General features: G+C 38.5%; 1 protein-coding gene across 3 annotated transcripts; it reads left to right on the forward strand.

Moving 5' to 3' along the window:
• The first annotated feature begins 807 nt into the window (after positions 1–807).
• On the forward strand, positions 808–26,017 carry TRA2A (transformer 2 alpha homolog). 3 transcript variants are annotated; one of them, XM_063410546.1, is made up of 8 exons: positions 808–1,044; positions 9,945–10,078; positions 11,626–11,785; positions 15,250–15,438; positions 23,417–23,532; positions 23,971–24,078; positions 24,777–24,844; positions 25,011–26,017. In XM_063410546.1, exons 1-8 carry the CDS (start codon positions 1,009–1,011, stop codon positions 25,019–25,021), a joined length of 822 nt encoding a protein of 273 aa, XP_063266616.1. In that variant the 5' UTR covers positions 808–1,008; the 3' UTR covers positions 25,022–26,017. The 3 variants fall into 3 exon arrangements, with proteins under 3 accessions (XP_063266616.1, XP_063266608.1, XP_063266597.1); XM_063410538.1 differs by having other exon boundaries at positions 811–1,044; positions 11,620–11,785; positions 23,974–24,078; XM_063410527.1 differs by having other exon boundaries at positions 812–1,044; positions 11,620–11,785.
• Positions 26,018–26,594: the final 577 nt, after the last annotated feature.

Genomic DNA, 26,594 nt, shown 5'->3' on the forward strand with positions numbered 1-26,594 from the left:
CAAAGCCTTCAGGACGACTTCCAAAACTTTTCGCTATTTATACATTTTAGCAAACAAAGGCGCTACTGTTCATTGGCTACAAGTTACCTCGTTCTCTTACTAATTAGTATTCTGTCTTCTATTGGTTAATTATTCTCTCGCTTCTCATGCTAATTAGCCCGCATGCTCAGTCTTTCTTTTCTTTTGAGTCGGTGGGTTTCTTGGGTCGGTGGTCTGAGTGGGTCACAGATCTCCCCCTGCTGGAATTACCTTTTACCCAGTCAGAGCTGCTGCAGCGCAGTCGTCAAGTTGTCTTTAGTAGTTTCATCTTGGGAGGTCTGCCAAATGTACTTGTGGCCCGTGAATTCTGCATTCTTTGTGTACACTATCAGTGGTACATCCTTCTTCCCAAGCTTTGTTAACCTCCCCCTAGGTCGTATATCACTGAAACAAGTTCAGCCCTGAACCTTAACACGGCAATTCTACCGACAGCTAATTTTTCTTTTTAAAGCCTGGACATCACTTAGCGCTTGCTTGTCAGCTGCCTGTTTCAGGGGTTAAATCTCCCTTCTTACCGATTAGGCTTGAAAGCTCACAAATGCCAGACATCAAAGAACACCCTTTCTTAAGAACATTTATTCACATATTCCACGTTTCACAGCAACACCCGCACACCTGGGGGGGCGGGGCCGGGGGCCAGCGCGCTCGCTCCCGCGGCGGCGGGGCGCGCTCCCGGGGCGGCGGGGGCGCGCATGCGCGGCGGGTCTCCCCGCAGCGCTCGCCGCTTCCTTTGTGAGGGGCGGGCGCGGCCCCGCCCCGAGCGCGGTGCCGGGCGCAGACGGAGCGGCCGCGGCGGCGCCATTTTGCGGCGGTGCGGGAGGCGCGGGCGGGAGGCGGCGGTGGTGGTGGTGCCGGTAATAGTGGCAGTAGCGGTAACGGCGGCGGTAACAGCGGCCGTGGGTGTTGTTGCTGTTAATCGGGACTAGCGTCCCCCGTTCGCCCCAGCCCCGTGGCCAGGACTCTGCCGACATGAGCGACGTGGAGGAGAACAACTTCGAGGGGAGGGTGAGTGGCCCCCCCTGCGCGGGCCCTGTCGAGGAGGGGATAGGACCCGGGGGTGGTGGGTGGCGGCACTCGGCGTCCTCGGGCCTAGCGGGGATGGGGGCAGCGCAGCTTGGCTCTAAAATGGCTCCTTCAGGCGCCCGAGGCTTGCCCGGGCAATAAGTGACGGCCCGCGTCCCTCCGCTGCCCGCGTCTCCTTCACACGCTTCCCGCTCCCTTCGCCCCGGCGGGGTTCGGGCGCCGGGTCCCGGTGCTGCGGCCCAGCCCCCGCCCAGCCCGCGCAGGCTGATCTGTGCAAACGGCGCTGCTGTAGCCCCAGGGTTCCTCCCCGCTGCTCTGTTTTCTTCCCGCGGTCCCGAGCCGCCTTGTTGCCGCTGGGCCCGGGGGTCACTGTCCTGCCCGCTCCCGCTCCGCCGGCCGCAGCTGTGCCGCCGAGGCCTCCTCCCGCCCGAAAGAGGAGGGACCCCGCGTCCTTTTGTGCGAGGTGCGCGGTCTCTCCCTGCTCAGGAGCTGCTTCGGGCCGGGCCCCCTCCAGCCACTGGGGAGGTCCGGCCGTCGTTATTAAACCACTGAAAGTCATCGATCGTGCAGCTGAAGGCTTCGAACGAGCTGCTGTGGCTTTGTAACCTTGTTAGGCCTGTATCTTCCCTCTGATGGCTGCGGGTTTTCATATACACGTGTGACAGGTCCTTTCCATTTTCAGTGTTTTTGTGGTTTTCTTTTTTTTTTTTTTTAGTGATGATCAAGGCAAGCAGGAATTAGAAGCTGCTTGAAACAGGAACGAAATGTGTGCTCCTCCATCACAGTTTACTTTTTTTTTTTTTAAATTTTGCAGAGGTTTTCTTTTTGTTCTTTTAAGAGATCCTTCAGAGGAACACCTGAGCGTCCTCTTGGTGACTCAGATGATCCAGTGACAGCAGCCTTGCAGTTATATATATAGTTATTGTCTGGGGAAACAAGCAATTAAATCTTGGAAGAACAGCATTACCTTCCAAAAATTAGTTTACATGACTATTGTTGCCATTTTTGTGGTGATTAAAAAAATCCATAGGCTGCAAGTTCATTACCTGGCTGTGCAATAACTGCTGCTGCTTCCTCGCGTGAGGTAAACAAAACCTGCTCTTGTGTTGATTGCTTGGACAAAAAGTGGCTGTGCAGCTAAGCAATATTGGGTAAAATAAACAGATCTCTGAAGGGGAAACAGCTAAGTTTCAGAAGCTTGAGCACTGAGTAAGTTTCAGAAGCTTGAGCACTGAGTATGTTTGGTTGGGTTTTTTCTCTTATTTTAAGATGACGTTAATCTCCCATTTTACAGTCAAGATTTATATCTTTAAAGGATTATTTTCTTGTCTGTATTCCCAGTGTGCGTTATTCATAGGAAAGAAATTAGGTTAATTATCAAAACATTGGTCTTGGGCTCTGTGATGGATCTGTTGTGTTACAAAGCTGTTACAGCTATGTACTTTCAGTATTTCTGCACACCACCTCCTGCCAAATGTAGAAGTAAAATGTTTTGAGAGTACATGAAGTCTGAAAAGTCCTACAGTAGCAGTTTCTGGGACTTCTGCTTATCAGTTCTTCCTCTCTTTTTTGCGATGGAAAATTTACCTGTTGGAAAGAACTGCTGACTGTATTGAGTCTTCATTTGGAAAACTTCTTTTGTTTTTGCTCCCTATACTGAAATTTCTCAGTCAGTATGGCATAACTGAGCATAATGGCAGGTACTTGAATGATTTCTAGTTGGGAATTTTGTAGTTCTACTGAAGATTTGTAAGCCTTTTTATTTTTTTCTTCTTCAGTAATACTGCTTTGTTGTGATGGTACTAAAGTTCTTGAAATAAATTATATTTCAGGCTAATGTTTAATATTTCATTTCAATTGAAAGTGCTCACAGGTATAAAATTAGGCACATGTTACTTGGAGGCTGCAGTGCTTAGTCTGCTATTCCCAGTTGGATAGGACTGTCAGGCACTGAATGTCTCGTTGCTTCAGTTTGCTACATCCAGGCGCGGAGCACTCAGAGTAAAGCAGATGTTTTCATTGGGAGAAAGAACTGCTGAAATTCAAGAAAATTTGTCAAGAACCTGCTTTTGTGGAATTTCGCAAAAATAAGAATTCTGAGTACTCTTTCAGTTCTTCCACCCCCTGTCAGTTTAAGTGCTGATTAGTGAGATGTGCTTTTAAAAACCGAATGCCAAAGGAGTAAGGATGTTTTCAGTTTCGTTTAAGGCCTTTTATATTTCATCTGGGTAGATGCAAATTGTCCCAAAAGCGCTTCAGTGAAAGCTGAGTATGAGCAGAATTTTTTAAATGCTAATTTTATCGACAGGAAGATACTGTATGGGCTTTGCCTCTAATTTATGATTTTAAAATCATATTAACTAATCTGAACAGGAAATTAATAATTATGGAAATAACTTTCCAATTAAATTACTTAGTTTCCACTCTTTAAAACTTCCATTTCTAAAATACTGGGTGAAATCACTGTACAGCTTTTCCTGCTTGAACTCACTCCTTTGTTGACTTTTTTTTAAAGGCAATGTTACTCAAATGTACTCTGACTAATCAACATCTGCTCTGTTTTTGTGTCATTTTGTTTCAATTTAAGCAAGTTCTCTATTAAGAATGTTCATGGTCGAACAGAAGAAAGCCCCCTCCTCAAGCATGGTGATTTAATGGAAAGAAATTGACAGAAGAATTAAAAACTAGTGGATTTGCTAGAGCTAAGTTTATAGACAATAATAATAAAATAATTTTAAATAGTGCTTCTTATCCTGTGACTTGGTTTTGGAAACATAACAGTATTTTGTCATCACTGAATGCTTTTTGTGAGTTTAGACAAATAAGGTTTTTTATTTTTTATTTCTGTCAGATGGCAGGCAACTCTTACTTCCTTTCTTATTTTTTATTTTTTATAGGCTACTGTTTATTTGGTGTTCAATCTGTGTTGCATCTTCAGATGTTTCCCAGAGCAATGAACAAATGGGAGTCTGAGCAAACCTGCACTACAGTAGCTCCACTTTGATCAGAAACTTTGATCAGTTTTTTGCTTTTGAGCTTCTGGTAACAATTGATTTCTGTAATCTTAACAGTTTAGTAGCTTTCTACCAGTATTAATGTGTTGTTTGTCTAAATAGGCAAAACCTTTTATCAGAACAAAGGTAAAATTAAATTTTACTACTCTATATTGATTTGTCTCCATTCTAATGGTCCTGTTCTATGCAGGATCCCACAATGAGATGAATAGTATAATCTAATAAAACACTTCAAGAAATGTATGGCTTTGCACGTGGCCCGTCTTGTTGAAGGAAGTAGTCATATTTCCTAGGTACACAGAAGTGGCTTTTTAGCTTGTAGTGGCATTTTTCAGTTTAGCTGTGAAAGTGCCTTATATTTGCTTCACGAATTTGGATGCAAAATACTTAAATACGTATGAAATTACCGAACTGATCAACGTTGAGATTATTTCTTTGGCAAGAAAATACCCAACGGTGTCAGGGTCGGGCTAGCTTAGCTATTGTATTTCACCTCTCGTGCAGTGGCAGTCTGCCACCTCTACGGAAAGGAAGCGATGATGCTTCCCACACCTTTTCAAACACAAGCACAATGGCCTGCTAATGCTCAGGGGTTCTGCATTGCTTGGAGTGCTGTGATCACCCTGCAGTGTCTAGTGACCAGTGTGGGAGTTTTTTTGGAAGTCCAGTTTTTATTTTTTGATGTTTTAATCAAGCTTGATAAATTCTGTGTTGTTCTGGATCTTGTCAGCCGGGAAAAATGCTCCTTTTGAACACAAATTCTCTTTACTGTCTTCCATATATGGTAGAGGAATGACTACAGAACCCTCCCTGAAGAGGTGCATTTTCAAGCCTCAGTGAGAAGATTAACTTGTAATTTCAAAAAGTTTATTGCTGAAGCCTCTTCTCTTTTTTTCCCCTTTATTCTCATAAGTGGGATCATTGAGAAATGAGCAAACCTAAGTTTGCTTATGTTAGTAACTTTTAAAATACCAAGGTCTTCAAAGCAACAACTTATGAGATACATTTTATACAGAAGCTTATTATGTGTACTATTGTGATATTTATAGAACAGTAGCTAATAAAGGGATCCATTTTATTTGCTAATTAAGGGATTATTTTTATTTCTAGTATAGTGACAGATCACAGTATGAAGCAAAAAGGATTTAACTTCTGAGTTTCAAGGAAAGTTGGTAGATTCCTGCCAAAACGTAACCTTGTCCTCGTAAGTGAGATGTCACTAGTTTAACACTTTTATCCAGTGAATGTGGGCTGCTGCTAAATTCATGTTTCATTTTTGACTTATATTTTAGCTTCTATTTTTCTGTCCCCTCTTAATAGAGTTTGACTTCATTTATTTTTTTAGTTTGGGTAGGAGTTTTTTAGCAGGATTTTTGGAAAAAGCATTGCTAGACTACTTGTCCTGTCCTTTTTTTTTCACCCCAGGTCAAGTGAATTTCACCTGAAATTTCTGTGTCATTTAATGTTTTGTTTTTTTTTCATTTCCCATGCTTTGCTATAGAAAGCTTAATTTAAACATACATCATTATTTGTAGTTAGCATCTCACTCCAAATTTAAATAGCCTTTCAGTCATACTCTGAACTTGTAAGGTGAGAGTTAAGGCATGACAAGATCAGGACAGAAGAGTAATGAAAGAACAGGGGTTGTTTTGTTTGGTTGGTTTGATAGCGGTGTTGGTTGGTCAGTTGTTTGTTTTGTTGTGGTTCTCCCCCATGTTATCATACCTTGGTGGGTGGAAAATGGAAAGAATACTTCTTCAAGGCTTCTGCAATTCTCCTCTGCATTAAAGACTTCTAAGTGGTTTTAAATTAGTTAATTACATTAGAAAGTAGGATTTCTTTTGAAAAATGCAAGGAATTGAAGTGGTAGATACAACTTTTGTATCAGTTAAACAATTTGGATGAAATACATGGATTGACTGATGCGTGGCTCAGATGGATCATCTAAAATTGTTGATAGTTGGTTCAGTGCTTGGGGTTACACAATCGTGGAGTAATGGAGGAGAGATTCTTTCCATATCACTTTGGTTTGTTACTCTTCCTGGGAAGAAAGAAGGTAACAAGGATTAAAAATACTCCTCAGTGCTCTCTTTAAATGCTTCTAGGTGTGCAATTTATCCAGAGAATCAGTATTTGAAGCTGCAAATTAGATTTTGTGTTTGTCTACAATTCTGGCTCCAAGTTCTAATTTTTGGTGAATCATTAGTCCCATTTCCTGGTGTGTGTTGTAGGAAACCCCATTACATCTTACTCTGAAGGAGCACCCTGTTACAATTGAGTTGGGTTTTTTGTAATTATTGGCAGGAGGGGGAGGGTGTATATTTTTTGTTTTGGTGAGTGGGTTTTTTTTTGTTTTGGGGAGAGGTGTTTCCTGGGAAAAGTGTTAATGGTGGATGCAGGATTTGTTTTGGAAGGGAAGTCTGATCTGAAGAATATTACAAAGCTCTGCTTCTTTTCCTGCAGGCTCCAGTGATAGCAAATCTAGATAGTTTGACATGGAGGTAGTGAAGTATCTGCCTACAGGTTTGTAAGGGTGAAAGTAGTGACTGGACAGCTGCATAATGAAGTCCAAGGCATTAGGACAGATAGAGTTTTGTGGGAAGCTGAGGAGCTGAGTTTAAGCTGAGTCTCATATGTGGCCCTTAATTGACCGAGGATCTTCAGACCAGAAAAATAAGAAAGTGCTGAGGATCCAAAGTGCAATTTTAGGCTTTTCTCTCCAAATAGTATTTCGTTTCTGTGGTAAGAGCAGAGCTAAGATGAGAACACATAGGTTGTTTTAAGACTGGTACAGAATTGAGGTATTTCAGTGCTTTGGGGTAATAGAGTTGTCTGGTTTCTTAGGTTAAAGATGACATACTAAGAATGTTGAATACTCTTGTCATACATATTGCAGAATGGATATAAATAGTTCATGAAGAACAATTGAGTTGGTGTGTAATGTAGACTAATATACAGCTTACTAATTGTTTAATAATAGTAGGAAGTAGAGGATAAAAAGTCTTTTAAATCTCTCCTTGTGACTCCTTGAAGCTCTGAATCCCTGCCTGTAGTCTTGCTGGTATAAATCTAGGTAGTAGGTACTTTTTCAGCATCATCCTGAAGTCCTTAAACTTTTGCAGGTTATTGTGATTCCCTTGGTCTCCTTTAGAAGCATTGTAGGAGTTGTAACTAGGTTGCATCAGAAGATGAGATGTAATTGCTTGCCAATGAGAATATGCAGCTGCTGTCAGGTAATCTCTCTTGAGCTGCAGTTTACATCTACAGTTGCTTGGTTGAGGAAGTTTGAAATCTCTAAGAATTTACATGGTCCCCTCTGTCACTGCAGTTTTCAAGTTGTGTATTTGGGAGTACAGCCCCAAGGGTCTTAAACAGATAGTTCCAAAGGAATTAACCTATATGAAATTATGTAATCTGTGCCTTTATCAGCTTTATACAGATTTGGTGTCACAGCTAATATTATTAAAGACTCTATGGGTGGTATTGCGAGAGGCTTCAGTTGAATAGCTGAGAACACTAAGCTGACTTCTACATTGTATGGGAGCATTAGGGCTGTGGTATTTTTGGCACCTCCCTACACTTCTAGATTGTGCAGGATCGGGGAGTGGGATGGGGTTTGCCTTTGTTCAGGTTTCCAGAGTTCTTTTTCAAGAATTGGTCTTTCAGATGTAAAAAGTATGGACAATGCAGTATCCTTACGAAGAAGGAGTGTCTGAGGAGGGTGAATTCTTTGTCTTTTTATTTAAGGGTGTTTTCTAAATCTGATGTCACTTTGAATGTTTTTCTTTATTACTAGATCATTTTTACTAGAGAGAGAAATACAAATAGTTCCCAGAGAAATTGGCAATTGTTGCAAGGGATGAGTTATAAAGAGAATTTAGGAGGCTGTCAAACATTGAAGAGTACAAAGACAGAGGTGAGGTGATAAAAAAATCATGTTAGTGGTTATAAGAGGAAAATTTTCTTTATTGCAAACAGTGGATTTCAAATGTCAAAACACCAGATTAAATTTGGTACTATTTAAATGCATACACATAATTTATTTCAGTGAAGTCCTGGCGTTAGCTCAGTACAAAGCCATCTTCATAAGGGTAACCTGTTACACAGACTCGACTACAGCCAAGTTATGAATTCGGCCTTCATTGTTAAAGTTTGGCGGGCCTGTCGTCCTAGTAGGTGACGTTCTTCATGAGTCCTTTGTCATTTTTATTGAGGTAAAGGGGAATAGTAGAGTGGCTGAGATAGGTGCTAGTAAAGAGCCTCTCATGTTCTATTTCTGGTGAATTTACTGTCTTGAAATATGAGGACAGCATCCGTGAAGAACTCCTCCAGCGCAAAGTCGTAAAGAGTTTTAACTGCAAAAGAAAATGCAAATCTAGACCTAGGTAGAGTAAGAAAGACAAAAAATTTTGGGTACAGTCAGGAGGAGAAATCATGTAAACAAACATAAAATGTGACACCTTTGGATGGGGAACTTACTGTGCATTTTTTCATTAAGTATTTTGTGAAGTTAAAAATGTATATAGCATACTATTCTGTAGGGTTTTTTTCTAGCTAAGCTCCCTAGAAATGCTGTACACTATAAAATGTGAGGAAATCCTAACAGTCTCTTTGTTTGCTTGTTTTCCTAGTTTTTCTCTTGTGTGCCTTACCATGCAAGAAAAAAACACCTCGTGTTTTTACTCCTATTGGATTGCTTTAACTGTACGATTCTACATCTTAGTTTAAATGGATTATATAAGGAAAACAGGATAACAATGAGGAAGAAAAAGTAGGAAGAATAATAATTTATGTTGCGTATACCTATGTGCATGTATTATGCAAGTAAGTATGTGCATAGATAGGTTTTGACTGGAAATCTTCGGCCATTCTGTTGAATTGAGAGTGTCTTAGTAATCTGTAGGAGTAAAATTTGGGATATTGAATACTGAGAAGCACATAGTTATTATTTTGGGAGGGGGGAATCACTGGTATCAATACTTCAATATATTTGTGCTAATTAGTTTTTAGTGTATCTATGTGTCTTACCAAAAAAATCTCAGAGGGGAGGAGGGTAGCTTTGCCAATACGATAAAACACTGAAAACTCAGTAAGCTTATTGTTAGAACATAGACACTTATACAGTTTTAAAGATATTTTTTTTAAAAAGTTGTTTTATAAAATAGTTTCTTGCACTTTACCTGCTGGCTTTTCAATTTGGTAGATAACATCTGAACTCCAGCAGAGTTTTATAATCCCCACGTGCTTAAATATACTAAATGTTCTTTTTCCATTAAGGTTAATGTTCGTGAAGAAATTGAAGAGTTTTTTCCAAGAATGTGGAAGATAAATCAAGATAAAAGAAGGCTAATGAAAAGTATTAAAGATCAGAAAATTAAAATTGAATGGGGGAAAAAATTGAACAGAAGATTGGTCAGATAGAAGCACTTGAATATTTTTTTAAGGCTATAATGAATTGTTTGAATTGGGGAAGAATACACGAAGTATGAAAAATGAAAAACTCAATGAAGAATGAAGAAAAGTAGAAAGCAAGAGTGAAGTAGAATTAAAAGAATCTGGAAGAATGAATGGGTCCTAGGTTAAGTAAATGTATGGTTTATGTTCCAGTGTCTGTATGATCAAGTTGTAGATGAATTTGCATGATTACTTAGTTAATAGAGAATTGGTGATCTGGTTCAAGCAGGGACCTATTTGAGGCAAGCATACAATATTAACAGTGGGTTAGCAAAATGAAATTTGTTGTGGAGGGTATTGCCTAACCATTTGTTTTCCAGGAGCAATCAATATAATAGAATTACTGTACTTTAAATGTTAGGAGTTAGGCATTTACACAACCAATACCATTTTTAATACTGTCTTTTTTGTTAGGAGTCTCGCTCCCAGTCAAAATCTCCAGCTGGGAGTCCTGCTCGTGTAAAATCAGAGAGCAGGTCAGGATCTCGCAGTCCGTCGAGGGCTTCCAAACATTCTGAATCGCACTCTAGGTCAAGATCAAAATCAAGGTACGTTCAGAAAGTTATTCATGTCAGCTCAGTGTTACTGCTAGTGTTTTGGTAGGTTGATGAAATTTCTGTTCCCCTGTTGTAAAAATTATAAACTTTCTGGGATGTATTAACAGGGATATGTTAATTTGCCTATTTGCTCATATAGGTGGACAAAGTTGAGAAATCATTTCATGTGTATGAATAGAGAAAATACTATAATTAGAAGTAATAGTAACATAGAAATCACAACTGAAATAGGAAGGTTTGTCTCTTCCAGAAGAGAGAGAATGGATGACATTACAATTCTGTGGAGCTCCTGCTTCCTTCGCCCAAAGTTGTTTATGGGGAAATTCTTGTGTGGACCTCTCCTTTAGGGGGGAGAAAAAAAAAGTCAAGTGAGACCTGCTGCAAAGGCATCAGGGTTAGATTAAAAAAGGAACTGTCTAACTGTTGGAAATATTGGAAAACAATGTTTGTAAATGTTCTTGACATTCTTTCATTGGAGGCTTTAAAAACATAATCAAAAACTACATCTTAAATTGGGTTTGGATAGGTTCTGGATTTATGAGACCTAAAGTTTAAATTCACTTTTCAATGCTGCACATGTCCTTACCTGTCCTGCTCTACCCCAAGCATGGATGTGTGGAGGTAAAGCTTTATAGCTCTCAGTTCTGACAGAGCTTGCACAGACCAGAAGAGAAAGGTCTTGGGCTTTTTTCTCTAAATATGCTATAAGTATTACCTGGTTTATACTACCTATCTTCTCTATTCTCCTTTACCAATACACTGATGAAAATGGGGACAGCTATTGGATCTTTCTTCAACGACCAAGACAGAAACCAGAAAACAGCATTTGTAGCACTAGAGGGGAAAGAGGAATAGTGTTACGATATTTCTTCTTCCCAGTTCTTGGGAGAGATCACTAATACATCTTCTCTATTTATAAGCTTTATACCAGAGCAACTGAAAGAGTTGCTGTGCTCTGAGCTGCCAAAGTTCAGCTAATGTTACAGTTTCTCTTCTTGGAATGTTTAGCCAGGTGATTACCTACCTGTTTTATTGTCAGCAAGATGTTTGCAAAGAAGTGCTTGAGGAGTAGAGCAGGTGTGTGGGTTTTGCTCTCTTTTTTTGTCTGGAGTAATTTTCATGCCTAGACAAACTTTGCTTGTTGCAGCACTGTAGTCCTACCAGGTTTTTCAGTTTCTCAGTCAGAACAGTACTTTACAGTGTGGCATATCTAGTTTCTATGTCACTGTGCAGTTGTGAGTTAGATAAGCAGCCTAGGGGATGTAAGTTTAAACTCTGAAATTCCTGAAAACTGCAGTGAATATCATTCTCCGAGTATGCCAGAAGTACTCTAAAAGAGTTAAAAATGGTGCTACCGAGGAAGTTATTAGAGATCCATGCAATCTTTAGATATGCAAGGTAGAAGAAGCTTAATGGCTTTAATTGTAGGCATCGTCTAAAACAAGGTTTTTCTCTAGAAAATGTATGGTTTGCATTGCATGCATTATGACCATTTGCATATGAGCTGACTAAAGGCTTTTTCTTTGTGGAAGATCCAGGTCCAGAAGACATTCGCACAGACGTTACACTCGTTCCAGATCCCACTCGCATTCCCACAGGAGGCGCTCCCGAAGCAGATCATACACACCAGAGTACCGCCGTCGAAGGAGCCGTAGTCACTCTCCCATGTCCAACAGGAGAAGGCACACTGGCAGCAGAGTATGTCATGTTCAAAAAGGCTGAGTAGCAACAAAGCAGTTGCTGCTTGTTGGTGTAGGCCAGGTTACCTGCAGGCTGAGTTTGACCTGCCGTTTTGTCACTGGAGGATATGGGAATTGGGTGGGAGTGGGGGGTATGTGTGGAGCAATCTCTGTCCTTACAGCTGAGCACTTATTTCTTGGGCCTGCAACTGGTGGAGAAGTTGTAGAAATTAATGGAAAAACATTCTCTTCCAAGTCAGTATGTGCAGATATGGTGACATGGGCTTCCATCAGCTCTAGAAGTTGAAGTGTTCTGATTCTTTTTTTTTGTTACAGTTCCAAGTATATGTAACCTTCACAAAAATGAGACCACCTCTGTCTGTGCTGGCAACCTGACAGTGTTTTCCATAGAAGGAAGTTCCCAAGTGTTTATTTGCTTATAGAGCATACGTTGAAGGTTGCTTGTGATTTTATGCTTCTGATCGTTTAATTTGGTTTACCTTGAAGTAAAACTCTGTGTTAGGTAATATGTAAATCTTTATAATAGACTAGGAAAATTTACAGTTGTGAAAAGAAGGCGCAGTAAGTCTTCAAAATGTAAATGAGAAGTGTCTCTTCTCGTATGAGCAGGAGAAAGTATAGCTGCACTGGCCACAATCTAAAATACTAATGTTGTCATTCTGAGATTTCTCCTAGTGTCCTTTGTAATGGCAGGACGGTTGGGGTTGAAGGGGACCTTTGTAAATCAGATAGTCCAACCCCCTCTAAAGCAGGTGCACCTAGAGCAGATTCCACAAGATCACGTGCAGGCATGCTTTGACCACCTCTAGAAACGGAGACTTGGCAGCCTCTCTGTCAATGTGTTTCAGTGTTCAGACAGCCTCAGAGAAGTTCTCCTTCATATTTAGATGGAATGTACCATGTTTCAGTTTGTGCCTGTCTCCCCTTGTCCTGTTGCTGAGCAGCACTGAATAGAGTCTGGCCCCATCTTTGTGGTGCCTGCCCTTGAGATATTTGTGTGCATTGATCAGATGCCCTCTCAGTCATCTCTTCTCTCGTCTAAACAGGCCCAGCTCTCTGAGCCTTTCTTTATAAGGGGGGTACTCTAATCCCTGAATCTTCTTCGTAGCCCTCCACTCCAGTTTCTCATGTAATCTGTTTCAGTGCTTTAGCTTCTGGTTTCACATCACTTCAGACTGAGCTAGATGAATTTCACTGCACACAGCTACACAGGTCTGCCTTTTCTTGTTGAGGGCAGAAATACGTTTCTGATCCTTTCAGTTTTCATCTGGTTTAGTCTGCATTTTTTTTAATTGATGCTGTCAAAAAGCATACAGGCTTTTTTTGCAGGCCTACCTTGGTGAAGCAGATCACCAGGAGCAGGTAATACCAGTGTGAGGGAGAAGACAAAAGGGAAAGGGCAAGACTCCAGCAGTGCTAGCTTGCAGTGGCCTAAGCTGTGGTGAAGCAATGTTCATAGTAGCTTTTTATGGATTGTTACCAGCATCTAATCACTATGAAGTTAATATTAATTTAGTATTCTGAAAAACTGGCAGAAATAGCTGAACTTCAAGTGGGTTAGCCATGTTTCTGGTGAAAGGTGGAAGAATCCACTTTACTACTTTAGGAAATATTAGGATGCTTTGCAATGCGAAGATATTTTTCTGCCTTGGAAATGACTTTGTGAAACACTATGAGTGTTTTCACTGTGAATTTCTCAGTAATTCTAAGGAGTAGTTCTAGCAGTGTCAAAATGAAACTGAAATTAGACAGATTTGTAATCCCCTTAATAATAAGGTCCTAAAGACACCAGGAAAATTGGTAGCAATTTTGCCACTTTGTTTTAGAGAGAGCTTCCACGCTGCGTTGGTGGAAGGCAGTACAATAATCTAATACAAAAGCTGCCCTTTAGTCCTCCGCAGTCAGTTTAGGCCTTCCAGTGGTGATGTACTTGGCATTTAGGGTCTGCAGACTGATCTCAGTACTTGTCTTGCCTCAGAAAAATTAATAGGGTTTAAGTATAAGAGGGATTTTAAAAAAAGGCAACAGGTGGATGTGTGAAGGAGTTTACCCAAACAATGATTTAAAAGACAGTTTTCATTACACTTACAGGAGTTCAGTAATAAAATTAATATAGTTGCCTGTGCCACTGAACTTTCAGATTGAAATATGGATTCAAAATACATATCTTGACATGTATAATTAAAACTTTTGAATTACAACTGCCAGGTCTTTTGCTCCCCAGCTGTAGTGAGGAATTGCAGAAGATTTGTCTTAAAACAGAAGTTTGAACTTTGACAAACAGAAAGAAAGGAACTTCAAATATGTGAATAGTGTGGGCTTCTTATTTTTACAAGAGGTTTCTGAACAAATGCGCTGCTAAAATATGACAGGAGATCTAAACCTTTTCAGTCTTTGAATCAGGCTGAAAAGCAGGCTCTGAGGCATAAATTACTATTCATAGATGACTTATCTAAAACTGGAATACAAATTTCAGTTGTGTCAACTTCCAGTTGTTATTTTGGCAGAAACATTAAATCTCTGTGCTTGTTGCTGGTGTTTTAAATTGCTGCATCTAGTATTACAAGTGCCAGACACCTAACTGAAAAACATGTTGATTTTGATAAAAATAATTCTTACAGAGGATTTGATACAAATTAGATACAAATTCTCTGGCATGTAGAGAAATTTTGAACCTGAAAGAGAACTTGTACCTTGTACTATTACATATTTGACTTTGTCTAGTTGAAGTGAAATTTATTAAGTATCCCATATCATATTAGAGAGTCAAGAGCATTGTGCTAAAGAAATATGCATGCTTTTGGATTACAGTTTCACAGAACTGGCCTTCAACACTTGTCGCTCTCCAGATGAAAGAAGCAGGTGCCTTTCATCCAGTTTACAAGTAGAAAGATTAACTTACAAACGTAAATATTGACTTTCAGTACAGTTGGATAGGAAATGGTGAGGTGGAGGAAGTTTCAGTGGAAGCTACATTGTAGTTCAGTCGTCTGTGCTTGGGAGCTCAAGTGCTCACATGCAGTGCGGGCAGCTGGAGGCAGTGTGCACTCCTGTGCAAAAGGGCTGAAGGTGGGAGTTCAGGCTGGCACACTTGTTCTCAGCACAGATTTGTATGTGGTGTCTGCCCCTTGTTGGTAATTCAGTATGAAATACTAATAACATGGGTTCCTCTTTTTCTGTAGCTTTTCTGTAAATCAGAATGCTTAAATTTTATCAACTGAGTTTTTTACCAACATGAGAAGTTTGTCTTGGTCTTTTTTTCTAAAATTAAAACCATTGAAAACAGTTGCTTTTTGAAACAATCTTACAATTAGAATGATAACTGTTAAAGTGTTAAGCTGTGTGTTAACCTGTTTAGTTTCCTTCAGATTAATTTTTTTTTATAATTGATAATTTTCAATGTAAGAATATTTAAATTTTTTTTAACTGAAATTAATTTAAGTTGAACATTTGTGTTACCAGGCTAATCCAGATCCTAATACCTGTCTCGGAGTGTTTGGTCTCAGTTTGTACACTACTGAGAGAGATTTACGTGAAGTCTTCTCCCGTTACGGACCTTTGACTGGTGTCAATGTGGTTTATGATCAACGGACTGGACGATCAAGAGGATTTGCTTTCGTTTATTTTGAGAGGATTGATGATTCTAAAGAGGTAAATGCATGCTTTGCTTCTTTTTTAGGTGTACTCTTAGTGCAGTATCTTCATTAATTGTCTGTAAAAAAAACCGCAAGTTTTTGAGTATGTATTCACTAGCAGCTTCTCACACTGAGATTAAGTTAAAATTAATTAATCTGTGTTCAAGCATTATGGCACTTCTGAACAAATGAAGCATTTGAGTTCAGTGTTCACATGCATAGGCAGATTTTGAGCATAAGCTTGTAAGTCTGTATTAAATCACCAGTGAGCACTGGACTTTGATTTCAGTCTGTTACTTCAAAATGCAAATAAATTTTTGAGGCTTCTATGGCTAAAGTATTTTTGAAACATTTTGGAAATTAAAGTTTTAATGTGTTTTCTGAATCAAAATTCTGGAGATTCCCCTTGTATTTTCTCCTCTTAGGCATGTCATTGTACATTTGAAAAAAATGTGGTTTGTCTTGATTTGCGCCTTGGTCAATTGCTTTCCTGGTTGTTTAACAGATAGCTGTTAACAGCTAAACTGAGTTGTAACTATAATTGATCTCTATAAGGAAAGAATTTGAGAAGCAACCTGTGTTATGATTCACCACAATGTACAATAGGCACTATTTTTTTTACCCCTGTAATGCTACCATGAACTTCACTACATTTACTGAAATTTGTAGATCAAATTGCTATTAAAAGTACAGACACTCTCTAAAAAAAGTCTTTAAGCCTGCATTGTGTGATCAGCTCTTTCTTTGGGGCAAACTGAGTCACACATTTCATCTTGTTTGTAGATTAATAGGTTTGGGCAGATTTGCTGTTTAATTCTGAGTGCATTTGATAGGTTTATTTATAAGGAGATATTAAATACGACTCCTGTCTTTATAGATGATTTAGCATTGAAGGCAGGGAGGATGACAACTTTGGAAAGTATCAGGAGCTGAATAATAAGAACTCTGATGCTGCTTGATGATATTTTAATGAAAAAATCTGTTTTGTGGATTACTTGATTGAACTATACTTAGTTCTTTTCTGACTTCTGCTGTGATCCAACTGAGAATCAGTTTATGGGAAGAGTAGTCTTTGTAGATGTATATGTGTGTGATTGTTGCAAGTTACAGAGGTGTGTATAAGGACACAAAACTTCCTTTAGTGTCCCTTCTGTATTTTTCTGCACTCTCAGTTGGATGGGTTGGTAGGGAGGCTCATGGGGTGGATGGCTGTATATTCATCTGTCTTTAGTGGTCTGCTCTCTTCTAACTTCTAGCCTTGTATTTCTTTGCACACTGAATTTGTTGGGTTTTTGAAAAAGTGGCTGTTTTGTAAAACATTCCACATCCAAAATGTTTGCACAATAATCCTTGGCACATTCATATACCAGTCTTGTCTGGTTTACAGCTTCATACGTCTTTAGAAGTAGGTTTTTTTCCTGGTTGCCACGGGCAATGGTCATGCGTGATACCATGCATTTCTTAAAATGTTCCATGTAAATAGCATGAAGTAATTTGTTTAGTGTAAAGCTGTTTTGGCAGATGCTGTGAAACTGGAATGCAAAGAAAACCAAAAGGGATGTTACTTGCATTCAGAAATACAGAACTAAAAATTAGAGCCTTAAGCAGAAACTGAAATAATTTGGAATGTAATTAAACCCATTTTACTTTCTCCAATGATTTGGTGCCTGAAGAGGGGGAAAGGATGCAAACCCTCCCAACACCTAGAACTTAAATAACTGAAATACTTGGGCAAGAAGAACAGAAGAAAAACTTGTTTATTTGACTTACTTCATGGGCCTTGATTCTGACATGGGACAGATTTGAAGATGGCAGTAAGTGGCAGCTGGTGTAGAAAAAGGAGGATATATAAATGTAGATAGATAGGTACGTGTAGCTGTAGGTGTAAAATTTTGTGACAATCCCTGTAGGTGAACACTGAAGGAAATAAAGCAATCTTTGTTTGGAAGATAGTCTGAAAAGCTGAGTATTCATAAAAGCAGTGACACTTGAATTACTTCTGTTCTAAGTTCTAAGGTTTTTTTTTCTGTTCTAAGTTCTGTTCTCCTCTTAAAAATAATTTAAAAACTCCCGCCAACCAAAAACAATAACCAGAATCCCAAAGCTTCAACATCCTAAACATCTAAAGAAAGAGATGAGATGTTGAACTAAATTCTAGCCCTTTTAAAGATAGGTGTATTAAATGAGAGTGAAACTCCACAGAAAAATGAGGATTTTCCATGATCTTCACTATTGCCCTTCAGGAAAGCTAGCACAGCGAAGCATCTCACCAGACATGCTCTGAAATACAGGTAATACTAAAATTTTACATCAAATTAATTGTGAGTAGTTCTGTTTAAACTTTGATTACTTAAAGATTGATCAGTGTCAGTTGTGCATGGATTCTCTTGCAGCTGAAATCCCTCAGGATCTTTGTGGTCTGTTAGCACTTTCATAAACTGAATTAGTTACTGAGCTACTTAAAGCGTTGCTGTGGGTCAGGATTCTGAAACCAAGTTGTACAGTGTCCATATGGTGATAAAGACATTTTGAGTTATCAACTAGCTCGATGTATTGGAACTCCAAAGCCAATGTAAAATAGCATTTCTTCAAGGTGATACTTCTCAGCATCCTAAAAACATGGAAGGGGCAGTCTAAAAGTTTATTTTTACTTAAACACTTTTAAAGTTTCAGAATTCCAGATTGACACCATAGCAGCCTTGTTGTTAACTGTTCATGAGCATCTTGGTTATAAAGAACAACACAAGTTTAGCTTTTAATAACTATTACACAGAGAAGCTGTCAAAGCAGCACAGTAGCTCCAGACATTCCACTATAATAGGACTGAGAAACAAGTTTTCAAATTAGTGTCCAGTCCAAGAGATTATTTGTAGAATGTGTTCTAGTCTGTTTTGAAACTCTGCTGAGGTTGAGATGAAACTTCATGATCAGACAGAAGGTTCCTTTTTAATCAGATGTCTTTTTCTGCAGTGGTATAGTGTTTGTAAAATAACACTCAAGTGGATTCTTACGTTTTGACTCTTATTGAAGATGCTTGTGGACACTGCCTTTAGTTCAAAGGGTGGTAGCAGCTAGTAAATGTCAAGGACTAATGGTTGTCTAGAAACATGAGTTTTTGCTCATGTGCCAATGTTCTTCTCTCTCAGCTTGTGCAAAGCCTGTTTGAAAAGCTTCTGTCATTATGTACCTATTTGTAGAACAGGTATGGTGGGTTTCATTTTTTGTGAAGTTGTTTTTATTTCAGAAAGTTGTTGGTTTTGAAAAAAATACTTGGTATTGTTTTTTTTGCCTTTGGTAGTGCAATGTCTTGTCTTGGCCACTCTTTTCCAGGGCCTCAGGGCTATATGTGCAACTTGCAAAGGGCAATATCTGTAAACATCTGTTCAAGACTTGTTTCTCATACTCTTTTACATAGTTTGCAGTATTGGCAACACTGGCATGGAGCCAGTGTTGTAATGTTGTTTTGCAATATTTTCACTAAATTGTAGAGGATATTCATCTGCCCATCACATATGAATTTTCTTCCTGTGTTTAAGAGGATCACAAACTTCTGTGTACTAGGGTGAGAAATAAATTAAGTTGATGGGGGAGGAATTGATTGTGTTACTTAACAGTAAGTTGAGAAAATCATGAGTGAAAAGTGCTGGCTGTTCTAGGGACGTGGTTCTTACTACAGTTGCCAGGGATTTCATATGCTGCTGAACCAGCTTTTCAGTAGCTCAGACTGTGAAGTGTTAGTTGTTTAAACTGAGGCTACTGTCACTGCACTGTCTGTAGGAGGAACTCATCTAAGAAGCATCATCTATAGCAGCTGTTGGCAATATGGAATTTTCTAATGCTAGTTAGATGTTGTTCTTCAAAAAGTTTTGACCATCTTCCCAGAACCATTTTCTGAAGTACTGTTCATTAGCAACCAACACAAACCATTAACATCATTCAGTTGCCAAAGACCAGAATAATAATGGAGTTTATCAGTTCAGTTTGGAAAACGTATAATCTATGGTCCAAGCAGACTAGCTTAGAACCAACATTACTGAATAAAACTCCCATGGCTTGTTGAAGAAATGGTTTAAGTGTTGTTCATAGTATGAAAAACAACCCTTGATATACCAGAAGGGAGCACTAGACGGTCTCAGATGTTTGGAATTATGAGTTACAGAGTTCTGGAGACTCTGAAATACCATGAAATTGCTAATACTTTCAGGAACATCCAGTTCTTTATTCTGGTTCTCTAAATTCCTGCATTTCTTGACTCTGAAGTTCTAAAGTATGCTTTAAAGATAATACATTGAATCTATAAATGCTTAAGTTCATAATTGTATATGTTTAAAAGTTGTAAATGACAATATTGTAATTTTTTTGAAATCTCGAGCTACAGAACGTAAATTGAGTGTTGTTCAGAAGTGAAATCGCAGACTGCAGCAAGTGTAAAAAGATGAGTTCATTAATTTCTCTATTAATTCTGTCAGATTTTTTTTTTCAGTTGTTCTCGATAAATCCAGAACTGAATGATTAATCAGTATACTGGAGGGAGGAGTCTAATCCTTTGTGTCTTTCATCCCTTGCTGTACCTGTGATAGAGATGCTGTTTTTATCAGTGGCATTAAATGCAGTAGGGAAGAACTTCCAATTAAAAAAAAAAAAAAGAAAGAAAAAAAAAGAAAAAGAAAAACCTAAAGAGGAAACCCTGAAAAATACAGTGGGGGGAGGTGGGGGGGGGGCAAGGCAGTACCTTGTATGGTTATTTTTAAATCATGAGAAGACATTTTCAAAATAAGTCACAATATGAACTGCTCATGTTTGACTTTTTAGGTGTATTCAGTCTGTGTGTTGCTAACTTTGTAGTGATGTGAAGTTATTGAAATAGTTATTCAGGCTGAATGTGCTTTCTGACTTTTTTGAGCCACTCTCCAGTCTACTGTACAGTGAACTGTACAGTGAACTGTAGTTCAGGAACTGCTCATTTTGTCAAACTAACACCTTATAGATAATCCATTTTCTTATTACGGATAGTCTGCTGAAGGTTTAAAGCTCTAAAACTTTAAAAATGTGAGATCCAATATTGAACCTGTGCCATTCCCAGTCCTAGTTCTGTTTTCTACTCCAAACATAGGTGTGTATTCTGGCCCACAAAAATGAAGTTTTCCGTAGAATTTGCTACCAGAATTAATATTATATGTTTATAGGAATGCTGTTTTCTTGGTTACTGTCCTCTCGCAAAAGCCGTGGAAGTCTTCTTAACAACATTCAAATATTTGGAAGAAAAATCCAGGTTGTAATAAAAATAGACTGTTGACAGTTAAAGACTCTTAAGAGGGCATTGTGTGTCTTAAACCCCAATGTTACTTCATTTTTTCTTTTTCAAGTTTCATTTGATCATCTGAAACAGTATTTGAGAATGTCTTCAGCATTGTTAGAGAAAATATGCAATTTTTTCTTTGATACTCAAATATTCTTAACACAGCAGTTGTGCACACCCAAAACAAGCAAGAAAAGGAAACAGAAATTTATTTTGAATATGACATACAATAAAACTGTAAAATCTAAAATTTTCTTGTAAGCTACTTTAAATTTCAAGAAAGCACAGAAATGCCAGTGATTAGGATCACTAATATATTTTTACAGCCTGCATACAAAATAAAAACTGTTGCATCAGTTACGTGAACACAGTTTTCAAGGAGAGCTTTTGGTCATTTGCAGTGGTCCTTACCTAATTATGTCAGCTTAAGTACTTGAAGGACGTGAGATGTGCACGTTAAAAGTGGTGCAGAAAATCTGGGAACCTCTTTAGAAAGAATCTTCAGTTCCTAATTACTGAATGTGAGTGATCCATACTATTAATTATTGTAGGTTTTGGCTTTCCTGCATTTGGGGATGCAGTCGGAATTATAAGAGGCTCTACTGTTTTTTGTCTATCTATTAAAGATTTTCTTTATTTTAATTTTTCTTAGTTGGCAATTATTGCTGACAGCTGCTGAACTGTAAGAAAATTAATGTATTAATGTAAATAAAATATTTGGTAGGACATTAGACATTATGACCAGGGTGTGAGGAGTTCCATGCAGTCTGGTAACCATGAACTAATCTTTATCCACTGAAGTGTAACACGTTTCCTGGTATTTCTAAAACAGGCAACTTTCAAAATTAACTCTTCATTTCTCTTGTTGGTATGTTGCTCTTCTCTGTACTGCTCCCTCTGTCAGAGAACTCTTCCTCTTGAAGAGGTGTTTGTTGGCTTAACTAAATAAGACACATGCCAGAGATGTTCTGGATTTGAGGTGGCTTCTTGTCAGCTAAGCTTATTGTTCTGTAAGTTGTTGACTGGACTCAAAAATGCCATGCAGCAGAAAATTTCTTACAAATTAACTTGCTGTATTTCCAGAAGGATGCTTTACATCATAAAGGTAATTTTTCAGCCAGATATTTGCAGCCTTCATTGTTAGGTTTGTGCATGCACACTTTCCTAGTATGCGTGCACAGATTTATTTTAATTTATGTCATCCTTGTAAAAAAAAAAAAAAAGCTAAAGCTAGAAAACTAAAGCTGAGGAGCGTGTTTTAGTCCCAAAATATACCTGAGTATATGTTGAAAGACTTGGGATGCTCTTTGTTGTGCCTTGCAGTTGGCTAAATGTTGTTAGTTTTGTACAGGAACACAAATCACTAGGTGGCGATATAGTATGGATACAAAGAGCATTATTAAAATACAAACTCATTCTTGATAAATACATTAGTGATCATCAGTCACTTCCAGTTTGGACACAGCAGTTAAATCATGTGGATCTCAGGTTTCTGTATCCTTTATGACATGTATGTAAGTTCAGTAACGCTCTTGTTAGAGTTGAGATTTTTGAATAAGTGTTTCATTAATCAAAAGGAGAAAAAAAAATTTCTCTGCTTAGAGGCATCTTCATGTTTTGAGGTTGGGTATTGTTTCTTGCAGATAAAAAATAAAAAAGTGATTATGTTCTTTAGCTCAAGATTGTAACGGTGTGTCTTTTCCACACATGAAAAATTAAAATAATGAGTATTGGACTAAGTGCTGTGCTTAGTGTTGAGAAATAAGTGGTGTGTATTGGTATTTTAGAGATCCTGTAGCAGCTAACAAAAGCTATTAAAATTCAAAAGCAAATTTTTAAAAATCCTCTCAAGTCCATAATTAGCTGTTAAAATTAACTGTTGTGGATTTGTTGGAGTTCAGGTTTTTAGGTTACTTTTGCAGGAATATAATTCTCAAAGGAGTGTGCTGTGCTGCTTTGAAAAACTCACTTTGATGGTTTGAGTTAGTGAAAGGCCATTGTATTGATTCTGAGAGTAGAGAAGCTGGGGCTGGAACACCCAGCGAGTGCGCGCAGGGGCTGCGGCGGCTCTGAAGGCACGGGCGTCTGAGCGCAGACCCTTGTGTGGATCACTTCAGCGAGCTGCTATTGTGAGGGGGAGTGGGGAGGAAGGTTGTAATTAGGTATCCATGTAGGCTGAACCCGCCATTTTACTAAGCTCTGCTGAAGTAGGTCCTTGTAAGGGAGATGGCAGGAGGCTGGGAGAGCATGAAATGGCAGCCGACGAGCAGTAATCCGGCCATATGCACCCTACAGGAAGCCACTGTTTTGCACAGCTTTTGAATCCGCCCGTCCCCTCTGGGTCAGAGATGCAGTTTTCAGAAAAAACAGCTGCTTTGACTTCCAGTTTACCTTTCAGATGGGTAGAAGATAAAGTCTAGGGAGAGTGGCTGTGTTAGTGGTTAGCCTGCGCTCCCTTAAGAGGGGATTGAGAGTCGCATTAGTTCGGCACCCCAGTGGAATCCTGTAACACCACCGGCAGACAGGCATGGGGACGAGAGATGAGCTAGTCGCCACAGTGGGGCACTAGTAACCAGCCTAAACAAGACAAGTTCCAGGCTTGTTTTTCTGGTGGAAAACAGTGTGTTTGTACATAGCCTTCATAGTTACCAGTAGGTTGCAGATTTCACGTCCCTGTTCCTTGTCTCTCCTTCAGGCAATGGAGCATGCAAATGGAATGGAGCTGGATGGCAGGAGGATTCGAGTGGATTATTCAATCACCAAGAGAGCACATACACCCACCCCAGGCATCTACATGGGCAGGCCAACACAGTAAGTTCAATGGATTTAAACTGAGCGCTGGATTCTGGTTGAAGAAATTACTAATATAAAGAATGCAGTACTGTGGTTCACATACACTCTTAAATCCTACTGTAATTTATTGTATGTTTATTTATTAAAATACTGAAGAATTTGTTTTAAAAAATAATATCCAGCATGATCAATTAATTATCCTTAGCCTGCTGAAATAGTAAAGTGCCCATTTGCCTTTGATTTTGATGGGAATTAGAGTCAAATCCCTCCTTTTTCAGGGAGTTTTTAGGGTGTTTTTATTCAAATATTTTGTTTGTATATTTTTGTGGCTTGGTCTTAAGTGTCTGGTTTACTGCAAGACCACTTTAAAGAAGATATAAAATAATTCATTAACTCAAGATGAAGAGTAGATATATAAAGGGGGTTTTGTTTTTGTTTTTTCTTTTCCCCTAATAGCAGTGGAGGAGGTGGTGGCGGTGGAGCAGGTCGTCGTCGGGACTCATATTATGACAGGGGTTATGACAGAGGCTATGACAGATATGAAGAATACGACTACAGATACAGGTACCTAATCTTTATTTTGTTTGTCTAACAGTGCATTTGTTGATTTGTTTAAAAGTTAGATGACAACACATTATTCAGTTTGTAGCAATATTCTGCATCATGCCTGTTATGTTTTAGAGCTCATTCCCTTAGGTTTTGTGGGATTAAAGTAGTCCGAATCTTCAGTGTTTATGTAATTTGGTTTTTCTGTTGGGAAAGGAGTTAATTTTGCTTTGTGAAGGAGGTATAGAGCATGTACCCCAGCAATCAAGTGGACAGATAAAAAGGGAACTCGTTTTTCTGTGCTGTATATAGAACCAGGGACAGCTGATACGCACTGCTGTTAAAAAAGGGATTATTTGTAGATGGGATTTTTAATGCTTGACATTTCATAACCATCTTGCTGTTTTGAAAGTTATCTGGTTTCAGAGAATGTTGTTCAACAAGAATTATAGGCATCTGGAAAAGCACTTCATGTGTTTGTAAGGCTAGTGAGAGTTTATTAAATTCTTTGTTTGGGAATATCTTAAACACATCAAATAGAGAAATATAAAAGCATTTGTTAAATAACCATAAACCACAGCCAAATAAAGCAGAAATCATTCATGCAGGCCAAGTCTTTCAGTGCTAAGGAAGTGGTTCTGTTCTGTAGAAGTGATGTGAATAAGGCTTCTTTCATAATGGATGTTGTTTGGTTTCTTTTTTAATTTCCTTTAAAGGAGACGATCACCATCGCCTTATTATAGTCGATACCGATCGCGATCAAGATCCCGTTCCTATAGTCCAAGTAAGTAAATACAAGTGAATAAACAGAATCTGGCTGACATAAACATTGTTATATGAATTGATCAGTGGGAACCCTGAATATGAAAGCAAAAAAAACTGGGCACAGTTAAGCTGAGATAATTATGATTGTGTAATTAGTAATTGTGTCATCTTTTGTTTTTTTCCAGGGCGCTACTGAAGATCAGAAGAGTTACAGTTGAGGACTTGATTTTTAGATACAAAGTTCAGATCTTTAGCATCCCTACTGCTTTCCCTTCCATCTTCCCTTTCTTGTCCTCCCAGCTCTTTCACAAGTCTTTGGTTCATTTAGAATATACATATTTTCAGTTGAAGTATTCCTATTTTCCATCCCTTCTTATTGTAATACTCTTAAATATTGTAATTGTTGTAGTTTTTGTGTAGTAAAACTTCTTGAGCAAAATAAAATAGAAAACCCCAAAGTGCTGATACATTTTGGAAGTCATTCCTATTTCGTTTTTAAAACGGTTGGACTCCTAACTAATCAGAAGAGAGCATTGATATTTTTAAAGCTTGCATGTCATATGTAGTATACACACTCGAATACTTTAACATAAACCTGCATTTCCAAGTAACTTGTTAATCTTTCTGTTAAAATGTTTACCTATTACTTTGATAAACAAGTAATGACTTTGAGCCTTTTCTGTAATGATAAATTTGCTTAGATAGTCATGAACCAGAGGAATTTTTTTTTTTTTTTTTTTTTTTTTTTTTTTTTTTTTTTTTTTTTTTTTTGTCAAGTAGTTGCTTTGAGAGTAGACTATTTGAGCTAGATCAGAATTTGGTATTTGACTGACTGGGAGAATAGATCCTTGTACACTCAAAATTAAGGCTATGTGTTTTATAGAAAAAAGTTTCTGGATTGCTACACAGTGGATAGCAGTTGAAATTAAAATTGTTTCATTCCTGTGGTCTTTGTGGTACTTGGTTGAATATTTTCCCTTAATTGGTGCAGGAGAAAAATATTTATTGAACATAGCAATTAGTTATATAATTTGCTGTTCATGAAAGAAAAAATTGCCAACTTTTGGTATTGAAATAATGATGGAGCAAGTTTTGTTTCCAGTCCTTTTTGAACTTTTGGAAGTATGGATGGAAAAACTTCAGCCTACATGTAAACCTTTTTTTCCCCTCAATAAAAGTTAAGTCCACTGATGATACTGTGGTTTCTTGTTTTTCATTATTCATTTTGTGTCACTTTGGAATATAGGTGAAACAACACTTGATACTGGGATGTGGATGATGAAGTCAGCTTTTACCTGTATTTTCAGGAGCCTTGTCTTCCCTGACAATCAGTATGTGGTTATATGGGATGGCTAAGCAGGGGGGGTTGTCCAGTTTTCTCTTGTGCCATCCTTGTCACAAGCTGCAATTGTGGTGAGATGGTTGAATGAGAGAAACACTGTTGACAAATTAGCTTTCTGGCAAGTGGTCAGTTGAATATTGATGTTGCCATAGCAAAAGGAATAGGACCACAAAGCCCTTGCAGCAGACTTTCATCGTGATTGTCAGGGAAGGCCACCAAAAGATTTTGTTATGATTTTAAGAGAGTAAGTGTATGAAACGTAATTGTGTTAGCTATTTGAGTGTTGGTACCAGGAACTATTAGCAAGTAGTTAAAAGAAACACCAGCACACATCTTAAAATCTGAGAGAATATGCCTGGAGAAGTTGGTGACAAAACAAGTTCTAACTGGTTATTGCTCAATGCCTTCGAATCCGTGATGTCTTATC

Source organism: Prinia subflava, chromosome 1 (assembly GCF_021018805.1).
Source record: "Prinia subflava isolate CZ2003 ecotype Zambia chromosome 1, Cam_Psub_1.2, whole genome shotgun sequence".
Lineage (NCBI taxonomy): Eukaryota > Metazoa > Chordata > Aves > Passeriformes > Cisticolidae > Prinia > Prinia subflava.

What these genes read in the sequence shown, in the direction of transcription:
- TRA2A (XM_063410527.1), top strand. Translation starts at nt 1,009, where the DNA reads ATGAGCGACGTGGAGGAGAACAACTTCGAGGGGAGG. An exon ending in AGAACAACTTCGAGGGGAGG is followed by an intron (nt 1,045 to 9,944) that starts GTGAGTGGCCCC and finishes CTTTTTTGTTAG; the next exon opens with GAGTCTCGCTCCCAGTCAAA. An exon ending in AGGTCAAGATCAAAATCAAG is followed by an intron (nt 10,079 to 11,619) that starts GTACGTTCAGAA and finishes TCTTTGTGGAAG; the next exon opens with ATCCAGGTCCAGAAGACATT.